The sequence below is a fragment of the Melanostigma gelatinosum genome (genome assembly GCF_949748355.1).
Source record: "Melanostigma gelatinosum genome assembly, chromosome: 3".
Taxonomy (NCBI): domain Eukaryota; kingdom Metazoa; phylum Chordata; class Actinopteri; order Perciformes; family Zoarcidae; genus Melanostigma; species Melanostigma gelatinosum.
The window spans coordinates 25,929,722-25,944,994 of NC_136636.1; the positions used below are offsets into that span (position 1 = coordinate 25,929,722).

At 43.9% G+C, this 15,273-nt stretch overlaps 1 protein-coding gene across 1 annotated transcript; it reads right to left on the minus strand.

Moving 5' to 3' along the window:
• Positions 1–1,838: 1,838 nt before the first annotated feature.
• cfap57 (cilia and flagella associated protein 57) lies at positions 1,839–14,461 on the minus strand (the record flags this gene model as incomplete). Its single annotated transcript, XM_079266276.1, has 21 exons — positions 1,839–2,073; positions 2,224–2,361; positions 2,457–2,591; positions 3,377–3,493; positions 4,284–4,427; positions 4,870–5,028; positions 5,130–5,303; positions 5,400–5,590; positions 5,678–5,771; positions 6,695–6,850; positions 7,409–7,570; positions 8,968–9,141; positions 9,598–9,810; positions 10,122–10,235; positions 10,343–10,508; positions 10,703–10,836; positions 12,592–12,744; positions 12,829–12,994; positions 13,492–13,748; positions 13,841–14,145; positions 14,305–14,461. The coding sequence occupies 21 exons, from the start codon at positions 14,459–14,461 to the stop codon at positions 1,951–1,953; spliced, it is 3,432 nt and encodes a 1,143-aa protein (XP_079122402.1). The 3' UTR covers positions 1,839–1,950.
• Positions 14,462–15,273: the final 812 nt, after the last annotated feature.

The window sequence follows — 15,273 nt, forward strand, 5'->3', positions numbered from 1 at the left end:
TGTATTTTATTTTATTTATTATTGTCATCATTCTTTTCTTTTTAGACTGATCGGTCCAGAAGAACATCTTGAAGACGTTCTAGTTTCTTCACATCTGGTCTCACAGGTGTCCAGTTGATGCAGGTGATACATGTGATGAGATGATCCTATAGGATGCTTGTTATGAAGCTTTATACATTATAATGTGTTAAGATTGTGCTTATTAATCATTGTAGACATGACCTTCATATAATGTGTGACATAATTCCTTATTAATAAATGATTAAATATTATTCTGGTTGACTGACAGGCTTTTATTGATGGCTGATGTGAAATAGAGAAACTCAAGACGGTTTATTAAAGACGACTCACATTTCTAAGTGCAGACATGATGATTTATTAATTACATTGAGAAACATCAGCATTTTAACCAATAAATAATTTGTACCAACTCATTTATCAGAAAGTAAAAAGTATATATATATATATTCGAGTAACAGACCAACATGTTGGAAAATGAAGCACATGAAGCAGAAACATCCACATGGCATGGCACATGTGTTGAGAGTGTTACCTGCTCTGTAACGACTCCATCTCTCTGAGCTTCAGTCACTTCAAACTGTAAAGCACGTGTTGTGCTGCTGAACCATGAGCTCTCTGTATTGTTTCACAGCTGTTCATATTTAAGGCTGATATAAGATTCACTCAATGAAAACAACACATTTACAACAAGATAGAAAAACACGTTTCTAAATGATTTTGATCCAGATGTTGATACCTTGAAGTATGATTATGGACATATGTGTGTTATTTGAACATGAAAACAAAGAGAAAGTGTTTGTTTGTGACTGTTCACCTCTCCATCACGTTGATTGAACGTCATAAAGAAAGCCCCGTTAGTTTGCTGTATGTGTGGAGCTGCACTGACTGCTGTGCTTGGTGTCATTGCTCCTCTCCTCCAGCTGGAGGCGCTGTAGGACAAACACACACAACTGGTTTCTGAATGTTTTGATGGGAACTAGAATATGAAGAAGCGGTGATGAAGCTGCTGTAAGATGTAAACACCTTGTTGTTGTATCAGCTGTTTGTTGAACAGTAGACAGTGTATAAAGACTGGGTCCCGCTGTGTTACTCAGGCTGCACTACAGCGTCTATTCACAGGCGCGACCCCACTACTGAGCAGCACGGGGGCTTTGACCTGCTCCGGCTGTGTGTGTTTCTTTCCTTCTGCTTATCTTTCTCTCTGCCTTGTTGTCAACAAATTATGAATATAATGGTTTATGAGCAGATGGGAGTTTGTCAGTGTTGGGGAAGTTGTGGATGATTGTTTACAAGTTTTTGATAATGACGATAATCACAATAATACTGTTAATATTCGTAGTAATAATGAGAACGCATCAAAAAGAAGAATATGAGTCCTGTGTTACACAGCACATTATAACTACAATAACTTTATTCAGTGATTCAGACACATAGAGAACTGCTCCAACGTGTCAGATTATAATTTCTACGCTTCTGAAATGAAATAATGTGTTACAAACATCAATAACACGTTATAGCATAACTTTATGAGTTTTAAGTGAAGTGGCAGCACTGTAAGTTATTAGCTATTGTATGAAAGCTACTATCACACTCTTATAAGGACTTATGAACAGTATTTGATGGCTGTGAGTGAAGTGTGAGACCAAATACAAATTCACAACGAAGATCAGAGACATGTCAAGTCTTTATTTTACAATAGTTGTAAATATGAATAAGCTGTGTATAAATTGATTCAACATTCATCTTTCTGGTGAAGTGAAGACACAGCTGATGGAATATTAACCATTTCAAATTGCAGAAACTCTGTTTTGGTCAGATTCATTATTAATGAAGGAATCCATGAAAAACTAGGTGTGATTTGAGACCTCATGATTCAGGAGTTCTCAGCCAAAACAGGAAGTGTTTTATAAAAGTCCTCATGGTGGACTTTTATAAAAACCTGTCGGACCTGTTGAGGGCGGCCAGCTGAGCCGTCTGGTCTCTGAGCTGAGTCCTCGCCATGTGCAGCTCCTTGCGCAGCTCGTTGATTTCAGTCATCAGAGTTCCTTTCTCCTGCGGAGGAGAGGAGAGGACCACCACTGTTAGAACATCTCGTCTTCAAGAAACAACGCACAGGAAGTAGATCTACTGAATGTGAAGAGACACCGATCGTTTCAACAGGAAGTAGAACTTCAGAGTGCAGTGTTGGGTTCTATAAGGTACCCTCATGATCTTGACGTAGGCTCTCTCGTGCTCCTCAGCAGATCTGGCCAGCCTCGTCCTGAGACCGTTAACGGTTTTCTCCTGGCGATCACGACCGACCGTTCTCTGAACGTCTTCGTCAGCGCTGCATCTCTTCACCTTGGAACATGAATCACAAGTTTCAATGAGACGGGAATTATTAAAGCATCTCTTTGTCGGCTCTAAGGGATCCACCCACTGCATGAAGCGCTCACCTCGATGGTCAGCGGTACGTAGCGGGCGTAGATCGTCTGCACGCTCTCCTTCAGCTTCCTGGGGTCCTGGATGAAGCTCACACACTCGTGGAGGTCTGACTTGAGCCGCTGAAGATGCGTCTCCAGATCCTTCACCTGTCCACAGAAAATATATTAACATCTATCGTCTACAGAGGCTAGTGAGGGAACACATGCTGGTGATCCATTATCTTTGTGACACCATACGATGACCTTTTCTATGACACCAGTGCAGTGCAGTTCATTGTTTCAGAATGCGCTGATTTCTCGGCCTCCAGCTTGCAGCATTCTCGAGCCGCTCGTCGCTCTTTGACTACGGGCAGTGAAGAAGAATGTAGCTGTGACGTTACCCAGCATGCAGCAGCATCATGGACACCAGGTGTGTCTATGCTCTGCTATGTCATAGACACAGGAGAGGAAACTATTCAGATCAGGCTCAGAATGGATGTTTTCTCACTTGCCTCTAATCTTCTGCCCGTTTGTACATGAAGAGGCTTAGTTGTTGCTAGTCTGAGTGAGATAAACGTGTTGCTGTCCCTCTGCCACTGCTCAGCAAGGAACCTGATGGAGCATCATCCATGTTGGTATTTACACTGAGCTTTTCCTGCTCTGACATGTGCACAGGTCTCCGCCCATCAAGCATCATGGGTCACTTTGACAACCGAGTGCCCCAGAGAAACGCTGTTATTTCACTGTGAGAGTGTAAACATGTCAAATCAAACAGCGATCAGAGTTTAGTTTAATCCTCCACAGTTACATGTTGTTTAGTTCTATGAGAGGAGAGAAATATGACATCTATCAAACAGCTGTTATAGCGTTTAACACGTCGTAAAGCTGGTAAAGTAGCATGTGCAGCATGTGTGTATCCTCATGTACCCTCACAGTGTTAGTTGTGTGCTCACTTTCAGCATCTCCTTATGCATCTCCTGATTGCTGGTCCTCAGTCTGAGCCCCAGCTCAGAGACGCTGAGCGTCAGCTGAGTGTTGCTCTTGTCCGTTAGCAGCAGCTGCTCCTCCAGCTGTACAGGAGAGAGAACAGAGCGTCAGTACTGCAGAGCAGCGCAGAGCTCCAGTCTGTTGTCTCTGATGCAGATCGGCCTGTTTCAGAGTCATTTATATCATATTATGGGATAATGCATGAATGTGTTCATCACTTCAACGCTGCAGCTGGAAAAGCTGGATCATCATTTATGAGTTCATCATCCATCCATCCATTATCTGTAACCGCTTGTACTATTCAGGCTGGCGGGGGGGCTGGAGCTGAAGGAAACGACACACTAATATGAATAGAATAATTCAACTTTTTCAGGTTGGAGCAACAGCTCCTGTCCCTGGTGACTATAGTGGTAAATGGACTGTACTTGTCTCTTTTCTAGTCTTCTGACCACTCAAAGCTCTTTAACACGTCATCATTCAGCCATTCACACACTGATGACAGGGCTACCTGCCCATCAGGACTATCTCACATTCATACGCAGCAGGAACAGCCTGAGGGAGCAATTTGGGGTGAAGTGTCTTGCTCAAGGACACATGGACATGGACTAGAGCCGAGGATCGAACCGCCGCGCTCAGTGTGAAAGGGGCTGCGCACAGGCCCTGTTCAGACCTGATATCAAGATGCATCTTGGGTGATCCAACGACAAGTGGACAGCTCTAAGAGCAGGAGTGAATGCACCCAAGATGCACTGAGATCACGCTCAGACCAGCGTGTTCAAGAATGGGTTCTGGTCCAACATGCTGTTGTGTTTCACCGAGGGAGGGAGGGACACACACACACACACACACACACACACACACACACACACAGACCTGATGGATGTGTTCCTTCTTCTCATTGATTTGATCTTGTTGAGTCTCAGTCTGTTTCTTCAACTCGCTGAGCTGGAAATCGAGAACAAACTTCAACTTCTCCAGTTCCTGGTTCTTCTTCTTGGAGCTGGAGATGGTCTGATCCTGTACGTGGAAACAAAATTCTGTTTTTGTGTATGTGATGTAATATTGTCATGACTCAGAGAGGTTCAGGAAGACCCAATGTTTCTCACCACACCAAACATACAGGTGTTGCTGTTTATCTCCCCACTGACCCAGAATCAGTCGTGTAAGTCCAAATGAAATCACATAACATCCGATTCAAAAAGCATCTATAGGGCCATGTTTCATCAACGGCACACTTTTGTATTATATCAACTCTTATTCGTCTTTCATGCATTTCTATTTATTGATTTGAAACTAAAATGTGATTCGAGAGATAAAAACATTCCCACTTTCCAAACCTTTCTGCTTCAAGACAAATCACGACTAAACAAAAGCTTTTATCGAGCAAAACTATTGGCTGAATGTGAAAAACACGGAGACCTTGCTGGTAATCTCTTTGAATGTAAAACGTTGAAGCCACCTTGTCCTGGTTGGTCTTATCGTGTCCAGAGATCTGCCGCTTCAGGTCCTCGATGTCGCTCTCCAGGGAGCGGACCAGACCCAGCAGCCTGTGCCGCTCCTGCTTCAGCTGCTTTATATCTGTGCACCGGTCATCGACTTGTCTCTGCAGACTGTGGAACTGTGATCACACCACCGTCCACCGAAAAGGAGGAAGAAACACAAATGTGAGGGGGATTTACTACGATGCAATAGGAAGCAGACAACAGGAACTGCGGCCACCTTTTGTGTCATGACACCAGTTTCTCCTTTCAGATTGGTGTTGGTCTCCTTCTCGGTGTGCAGCTTCTGCTCATAGTGGATTTGGATGTCATGGATCTTGCTCTCCTCGTCCTCCTCTACTTGCCTCATCATCTCTTTGAACTCACGGACCTGCTGCTGTGCATCCTCCTGACACTGCACAAAAAGAAAGTGGGAGAAAAACCAAAGTGGACACAAGAACTTCCCTTCCACTCCATAAGACACCATCTAGTCCCAACAGCTCTGACCGACCTGACCAAGGAGCTGAGTCTTCTCCTGCAGCTCGGCCTCGGAGAGCTGCGTCAGCTGCTCCAGGGATTGGATTTTGCTCTCCTCCGCAGCCCTCAGCTGCTTCTCATACTCATCCTGCATCCTTTGACTTTCATGCTGAAGATCCTGGTTCCTCTCGTACTCCACGATCAGCTTCTGGCTGTAGGATACCTCTGTGTGTGATTGACAGACAGATTGATTGATCCTCGGAGAAACAAGGTTACACGGTGCCCCGGACACTGATCCTGTCCTCCTCTTACCTAAATCCTTCAGCTCCATCGAGTGTTTCACAGTGGCCTCTGCACAACTCTCCTGGTGCTCGCCTGCCTGCTTGTCCATCTCTGCCTTCGTGGCCTATAGGTACAGAAGATGTTATGACGGGACAATAAAGGCTCTTAAAGCCGGGGGAGGCACTTTATGTTTGGCGTCATTGGGCATCCTCAATGCACAATAACCTTTCAGCGTGTTAAAACATGAGAGAAGACTTCTGCATCACCTATTAGAGAGCGGGCGTTCCTATTGGCTGTTCTACAAATGCAGATGCTCGCATATGTCCCTCCGGATGGTGAAAGCCTGATTCAACTACGGAATTATCCTGCATTGGTAAAAACAGCCGACACTGCAAAGCCACCCAAACAAGGACGGACTTATCAGAGAGTCTGACAACACTGGCAAAGCATTTCAGAGATGGAGAGAAAATGTTGGTAACAATAGTTCAGCCTTCTGCTAACCATAGCCACCTGCGGCTAGCTCACAGCAGCACACGAGTAGCACACAGCTAAGCTAGTAGCAACGCTTTCTCTCCATCTCTGAAAGGCTTCGCCGACATGCAGCTAGCTAGAGCATCGAATAACAGTGTGTCAGGACAGGATATAACGCTATCGGGATCACAATGAGGATGGGGATGATGTTTGAGATGAATGACGAGTACTGTTACAGGTTACTCTGTGAAGCGCATGATGCTCGTCTGATGGGAGGAGCTTAGGACAGAGAGGAGACTGCCTCCCCTGGGGTACCACATGAATTACAATATGCTGAAAGGCCATTATGGAATGTTTGCCCAAAATAAACTGCCTACTCCAGCTTTAAGTTAAACAACTGAGAGAATAGAGGGATGCAAATCCTGCAAATAGGTTGTCTATAATATATGACTTGAAAGTAATGACAAAATGTTAACAGTCATAGTAACTAAATACAGCCATGGTTGGTTTTGACCATAAACTGTAGCGGTGTTGAGTATATCTGAAGTGGAGCTGTGTGCTAGGTGAGCAGCACACCTGTAGCATTGTGTTCAGAGATTCTATTTGCTGGGTGAACTTGTCAGAAAGCTCCTTCATCTTCTCCTTGTAGTTCATGTCCTTCAGGCGGAGCTGGTACTCGTTCTCCATCTGCAGCTCGTTCAGACGCATCTTTAGCTCCAGCATGTTCTGGGCCTGCAACACACAACATGGGATTGGACACTTGTGTTGGATGTCCCAATACAACCAATTCCTATGTGATCATTCATCTATGTCACTAATCAATCTCAATGAGATCAACAGAGGAATATATACACATGTTCAGGTTCCGGTGCAGGTGTTGCCGACACCAGCGCAAACGGGCCTGACGGTCAATAGCAACAGCAGAATACGCTGTTTGGCATTGGCAGAGAAGATTTGGCAAATTGTTCATGGGCGCAACCCACATACTCAGCTGTGCTGCTCATCCTACAAATGCATGTTCCTTACAAATGGGGCACCGTTTGAAAGGTAAATAAACAGGCTTTCCAACGCTATAACATTTATTGCCAAGAAGCATTGTTACAACAGAGGAATAATCTACCAAACACAAATTTCCGAACTTTTTGTTCGATGTTTATATAAACTGGGGGCCTACTGTTAAGTACCTCATACCAATACTGTGTTTTTCAAGCTCATGTTACTACTATTAATAACTGAGACATATGGAAGTAAAATGGCTGAAAACAGTCTCACACACACACACACACAGACCTTCTCCTCCAGGTCTGACTTGGTGATGAGGATCTCCTCAGTGTGGATGATCTGCCTGTTGCTCTTCAGTCCTCGGCCCTCCTTGTCGATGACCTTCCACATCAACAGGCAGCCATCTTCTGACACCGTCAGCAGGAACTGATCGTCGAACGTGGTCACCATCTAAAGCAGGGGTCTCAAACTCATTTTCACTCCGGGCCACATCAGCATCACGGTCGGCCTCAAAGGGCCGGTTGTAAATGTAACTACTCGTAACATATTGTTAAATAACTGTCTCTGCATTTGATTATTGTTTATTCAAGTGTAAAAATATTGTACATGCAGTTATATAAATGTAAACATATATATAAGCACATTTCTGTTATTATAACTTAAATCCTTTTAATTTAGGGTTAAGAAACCCACATGACTCTATCAAAGAGCAAACTATTAAAGAAAATATCAAAGACAAATATCAAACACAAGTTATTACAATAACTTTGTTCAAAGCTTAAAATCCTTTCAAGGGTGTGTTTGCACAATCCGACATGAAGTATTTCATGTGTTTTTAAAGACACGTTTAAAGTAGTCTTCAATGTACTCACAATACATTTCCATGTCACATGTACAGTAACCAGCCAAAGAGCTGCTTCTGTGTTTAAGTATCTCATCATTATGTCTTTCTATCATAGTTTTGACTTTCTATCTCGGAATTATGACTTTCTATCATAGTTATGACTTTCTATCTCATAACTTCGACTTTCTATCTCATCATTTCGACTATGGGGATATTTTTATTGTCAAGTCTAACTTAAAAAATAAAAAAATAAATAAAACGTTTTTTTTTTTTTTTGTGCTGGCGGATTCGCGGGCCACATAAAATGACGTGGCGGGCCGGATTCGGCCCGCGGGCCGGGAGTTTGAGACCCCTGCTCTAAAGGCAACACCAAGCCAGCAGTCAGTTAGACAGACTTATTTCTCCCTCTCAACATATTCCAACTCTCAACAAGGTATCATCTGATGTGGATATGAGAGTGCCTCAATGTCAAACCATCATGGGAGCAGGTTAGAGGAGAAGAAATGAACGATCATTTATGGGATGATATTCTTCTCCGGGTTCACTCTTCATCCATATGTGCCAAACACGGTCTAAAGAAGTCATACACCACACTTCATCACATTTATGCTGACATTAACCAGCGTCTGCCTCACTGATTCACACGCTTTGGTCTTTGGACCAAATCCTTCATGACTATTGGTCCTTTATTTTTAGAAACCTCTGATCCAGTTGCATGAACAGCACTCTTTGCAGTCACACCATATGCAACGGTCCTGCTAAACATTAAAGCAGACGATGCTTCAGGCTGGACCAGACATCCTCTCCTCCATCCCATGAGGCTTTGATCGGGATGTTCTTCAGTTTTTCATTTCATTTTAACCCCTTTTTGACCATATAGAGTGCATTTTTGGTATGTGTGTTAAAAACGTTGTTGAAACTGTTCAGAATGGGAAAAACTCCAATATAAATAGTTTGAAGCCTGTGTGGCGTGTGCAAAGTGTGCATCAACATGTGGACCCACCTTGGTGACGGGGCCGCAGTGAGCCTGGTACGTGATCCATTCCTTCTGCATCGGTAGCGGGTATTTAATAGCTCTGACGGTCCCACTGGACGTCCCGGTGAAGACGACCCTGCCCGAGTGAGACACCGCCACAGCGGTGTGAGCTACGTCATCGGCCGGAACCTCCCTCAGGACCTGTAGAAACCATCACACACTCAATTGGGAGGGCAAACAATAACGGATTCACTTTTTCTTGAGCTACAGTAAATATTTTATATTAAGAGCAGAGGAATGTGCAAGAAGAAGGCCTTTAACTGAATTAGTTACAGAATAACTTCCTTGTTCCTTCCTGCTTCATAGCCAGAGATACATTGTTGCAGCATTGTTGGCAAAAGATATGAAACCACACATAGAATAGGAATTTTTACAATGCTGAATATAAAAATGTAAAGGTCTGAGATTTATTAGACCCGCCAGTGATTCTTTTATTACCAGAGGTTCCCAAACATTCTGGTTTGTGACTAAAAAAAGTCTCGTATCGTTCCTAAAACTTCCCTCCTACATGAAGAAGACATTAAGCTCATTGCGCTTCCACTCGTTTCCACCGATGGAAAGTCAGCAGAGGTACAGTGGTGCGCTGCTCTCACTCACCTGACAGTCTTGGATCTCCTTCAGGGTGAGGTCCGTTCCCACGGCCAGCATGGTCCTGCAGTCTGAGGAGAAGGCCACGTCCGTGTAGCTGCAGGACTTGAGGACGCTCTCAGACTCACGCTTACCCGTCTGCGTGTTCCACTCGTACACGGCGCCATCCATCCCGCACGACACCAGCCGGGTGTCGTCCAGGCTCCATTCAATGCCTCGCACCTGCAAAACAGAAACTCTATAATTGTATTTGTACATTTTGTTTTATATCTTACAGAACTCTTGACTTGTACAGAGACATTTTATTTTTTTTTATTGTTGGTCATATGTGTAATCTATATAATATTATACATATAGACTTATGTTATGTGCTGTCTAGTCTGTCCTTGTCCCTAGCTGCTATTTATATTTCTTAAGTACATTGAGGGAGATGTAAAAAAAAGAAATAACTGAATCAAATTGCGAATAAAGGCGCTTCTGATCCCGAACTCACTCGTTCCACACGCATCGATGCTCTCTCCTGGCCGACTCACCTTCCCGTTGTGGCCCTTCAGATTGAGGATGTTCTCAAAAGAGGTGACGGAGTAGAGGTGGATGACGTTTCCGTTGTCGGCTGCAAACATGTGGCCACCGTGGCTGAAAGCGCACTGAGGTGTGGAGAGAGAAAGCAGAACAAACACAAATAAAGCGGTAAGAGTTCAAAGGTGCGTCATGTGGCTGTGATATCTCATCATTTAACCCACATGTAACCCACCTCTCTGCAGCAGCGCACAGTGAACTCCTTGATGGTGCGGATGTCGTCGATGAGCAGGTTCATCAGCCGGAGTTTGTCTGAAAAGCCCACCAGGATGAAGAGGCCAGTGGGATGCAGAGCCACGCTGTGCGCCTCCTCCTGGAACTCCTTGTACAGCTCCAACAACCTAGTGACCAAACACAGCGAGCAGCCACGGAGAGACACAGCAGCATAAACATAACACTCAACACACTTTTCAAAATCACGTTTGAATACCTATATGTGTATGACGATGCCAAAGATAGTGTGGAGAAATTAAGCAAATACATCACTGCTCATGATCAAAATAGCAAAGGGCTATGGTGTGATCTCGTCTCTTACTTTGTTTCATAGTTCCAGATGCGGACAGAGTGGTCCAGAGAGCTGGTGGCCACCAGCGGCTTTCTAATGCAGACGGACAAACCAGTGATGGACTGAGAGTGGAAGGACTGCGACAGGAACTCAAAATGTTCCTCCTGATGGACAGAGTTACAAAGAAAGGTTGATAGAGTCGACATAAGGATCCAAAGTCAAGGGGAAGTTACTTTGGTGTGTAAAACATGGGGGAAGAATGTGCCAAGGAAGCAACGGGAGAGGGAGAAGGGAGGAACTGGCATGAAATAAGGAAGTGAAAGAAAGTCATCTGATCTACATCTAATTACATTGTCTGATTGGAGACTAGCTAGTCCTAGCATAGCATAAGGATTCTGGTTGTAAAATAGCCCTTCATTGAACAAAATGAAACGTCCATCATGAAGAAAATGAACTACGACCCAGGAAGGCCGGGTTGAGTACGTCTGATGGTTAATCAGCCTCCACAAAACAGAACCGTGACATAGAGTGCTATTATACAGCTCCGGACATTATTACGGCTACAACATTTTATCTTACTGGTCTTCTGTCACCTTATCGACAACTGCCAGGTAAGCAGTAGAAATGTTCATGTGAAAGAGTGTCAGGTGACATCAGATTGGATTGAGGCAAACGTTTTGGTTACATTTTATATTAAGGTCCTTGTAGTAAGCGTCAGGTAATTGGCTGGCATTTACGTGGAAATTATGGAAAGTTAAATTTTTTTTATCAAACTGTGTTAAAGGGTGTTTTTGTGCTTTACAGCTAAAACATTGTGTATATACTGTATATATATATATATACATATATATATATACTGTATATATATATATATATATATATATATATATACATATACATATATTTCTTTATTCACATTCAATCAAGCTCGATAACATGTAGTGCTCATTGCACACGAGGGAGCTGTGAAAAGCAAAGTTAACTGTTAATAAGGTATATAAATGATCTATTACTTAATAAGGCATTGTTCTCGCTTTGGCTCCAGTAGCTTCAAATGCATAGTTGACTGTTAATAATTGTATAGTAAAGGATTTATTAAGACACTCATAAAGCTATCATTAACGTTCTTAAGCAGTCTATAAACTGTAAACATTATTCTTATAAATGCTTATAATCTAACAATAAACGTGTTTGTGATATCATTAACACTTATTAGGGCTGTAACGGTTCACAAAACTCACGGTTGGGTTGGGTACGATACAGTGGAGCCACGGTTCGGTACGTTTCGGTACAGTAGAAAACTATAAATGCCAGAGAAATGTACTTGATTTTAAAATATATTTATTCATTACAACTAACATCATGAAGTTATTCTTTGACTTTGAACAATGATGGAACTATACCTGAGTGACCCATCTTCTGGCGTGTCTTCTTAGCAACACATAAGCATAAAAAACAAAAACTGCTCCTTACTGTTATGTAGTGTTGTTACTTACATCTTGCAAAAGAGATTTTTTTATCTCAATGGGACTACCTGGTTAAATAAAGGTTTAAAAAAATATATATATTATTATTATTTATTTTTCAAACGTATTCGGTTCGTCATGCGTACCGAACCGTGAGCCTCGTACCGAACGGTTCAATACGAATACGCGTACCGTTACACCCCTAACACTTATATAGTCGTATTAACACATAATACTAGTAATATGCATCTTATCAGGACTTATAAGATGCTTATTACCTAATACGAAACGTTTATTACAAGGACCTTAATATAAAGCCTTTCCACAGTTTTTACCCTCCATGTTTTGCTCGAGCTCTCCTTTAACGCAGTGGTCTCATTAAAATGAACGATGAGGCGGTGTTTATTTTAACAAAGTGCCACAGTGTCGGTGATGGTATAGAGGTGACTCCACCTGGTTGAGCTTCACAGAGGAGAGGCTGAAGCTGTACAGCTGTCCTCTGTCTGTGCTGACGGCCAGAGTCTCCTCTGCTGGACTGATGCACATGGTGTGGATCTCCTGGCATTCAGCCGAGGTCAGCTCATTGCTGCATGGGTCTGCTGGGATCTGACGGATAAGAACACACACACATGATCCCTTTGAAACTCACACAGAGTCTGCAGTACCGCCGTCACCTGCATGAACACTCACCCGTATCTCCCTGCTCCTTCTGTAGCCGTCCTCCTCGCTCTTTTCAAAGAGACAGACGGTGCCGGGACCCAAAGAGCATGCAAAGCCCTTGGAGTAGGACAGAATGGCTGTGATGCGAGGACCTTCGCCCACGCCAGCGTCTGTGATCTTCTTCATCTCCACTGGCCTGTGGAGAATCCCAGTAAAAATACTGTGTATACTGTTGGTTTATTGCTAGTGGGATTAAAAATAAATAAATACATTTCCGAGCATGACATAAAAAGCTTTTTCCAGAGCTTTCAGCTACATCTCCAGGCCTTCATCAGCAGATGCAGTTTGCTAAATTGTGTTCACCTGATAGCGCTGAGCTGTTGAACTATTGTTTTATTTTGTCAATTCAAGTCTAAAGTCATCAGATTCATGAATCAATACGTCTGACTTTAGTCCAAGTCATGTGATTTAAATGGCCACCTCTGATTGTTGGCAGGATCAATTCATTGTTGGTGTTTCAGGATTTGTTGAGAATAAACTCAGTGTAATCTTTCTATTACATAACACACATTTGGACTAAACCCTCATCTGGTCTATCCTTCACACTTTGTGCTGTGAGACATATGAGTAGGCAACAATCTGTGGCTAAGCCATGCTACCACATCATCACAGTAATGAGCTCCATCCTCTGACCTGATGGCACACTGCGCAGCCTCAGTAGCCACGTCGATCTCTCTCCGCAGGTTTCCCGACTCGAACACCAGCAGCCTGCCCGCGTACGTTCCGGCGATCACCCGCTCCTCCGTCACCCAGGCGTGACACAGGAAGTTGACGGCCTCCACCTTCGCGGTGCGGCTCTGCTTCAGCGCTCCCTCCGAGTAGCGCAGCAGCTTGAAGACACCGGAGCCGCTCACGCAGAGCCGCGTGTTGTCGTGAGGACTGAAGCTGACCTGATGGGGGCATCACATGACACGCTAACAACGGGTTCAGAGCACGCGCGCCTGCAATGCACGAGAGATGTGGCTGCCTCCGGACGACTCACCTGGGTGACAGAGTTGCCGGTCTTCACCGTTGCCAAGACTTTCTGTTTTTCCCACAGCCAGAAGACCAGCGTCCCGTCCGGGCCGCCCGTTTGGCCTATCAGGTACTTGGAATCGGGGGAGAAAGCCACGCACACGAACTCTCGCACGAGCACGTCCCCTGCGGTCAGAACCTTCCTCTTCCTGCCCTGCTCGTGCTGCAGGTCGAACACGGTGACGGTGGCATTCCCGCCACACTCCGCCACCGCCAGGTAACGCTGGTTGGCGCTGATGGCCAGCGCGCGCATGCCCTGGCTGTTCTCCGAGCCTGGATAGACAACGGAAACGGGACGACAAACAACAAGCATTAGAAAAATAAATGGAATTTCAGAAGACTATAATGCCACATTAACTATTTAACCTAAACAGGCTGACGGGAACAACATTAGCGAGGTGCTTTAATTATTCTGAATCACTTGTAACGTACCTGGAATGAACCGCTGACATCTCTGGACGGTGTTGAAGCACACGCAGCTGTTTCCACCGGGGAAAACGACCGTTTGCTCATCGACGAAACACAAGTTGTTCCTCACACCTGTCCGTAGACCGAAGATGAAATGATACTGTGCAACAACAGTGGCCATTTTCACTGTCGAGTTTTAAAAGTTTTTTCAGACAATGACTCTCCACCAACATACATGCATTTAGTTTTAGCACGAGCTAACGAAATTATAGCTTTAGTTTTGAAAGCCAGAAAGAAGCTCACGCGACTGACTAAAACAGCTGGTATGGGCGATTAGAGTCCCGTCGCTAGGCAACCCAAGATATCCCGCGAGAACTTAAATATTCGTTTAAATAACCCTCTCCTTTTTTCTCGTCTCTCCATCCACCATTTCATACAGACATTATAATTAACCCCTCCGTTTCTTTATCTTTTACTGGACATTATAATGAACAGGCATACTGTTTTCCTACTTTCTGATGTCCGCTTCTTTCTTAATGCGTCTCGCGGGATTTTGGGGACGTTGCCTAGCGACGCAACTCAACTCAACAGCATGAGTGTTGAAGGGCTGAGTTGTCTCGTGGTGGAATGTAAGGTGACCTGCTCCAGCTCTGTAGGCCTGATACAGTTCTGAGTTACTTGGTTTACTCGAGCATTATCATAGAGCCCATGATCTCATTACTCTTTATTAGGCCTGTACTTCAGAGGGCGGTTATCTGAAAGTCATACTGGTTAGGCCTTCTATATTCTTCACACAAAATCATTTTATAAAATAGATGCTGTGTCATAGATTACTGCCCAAAAGTAAAAAACGTCCTCAATTTGTGCAAGAAGTAGCTATTCATATTTAGACCAGTGGAAGGAGTGATAGGACAGAATCATGTGGATATCAGAGATAAGGAGGCGGTTAAAATATTTTAATATTATAAATGTATATAGTTTGGTGCTAAAAGA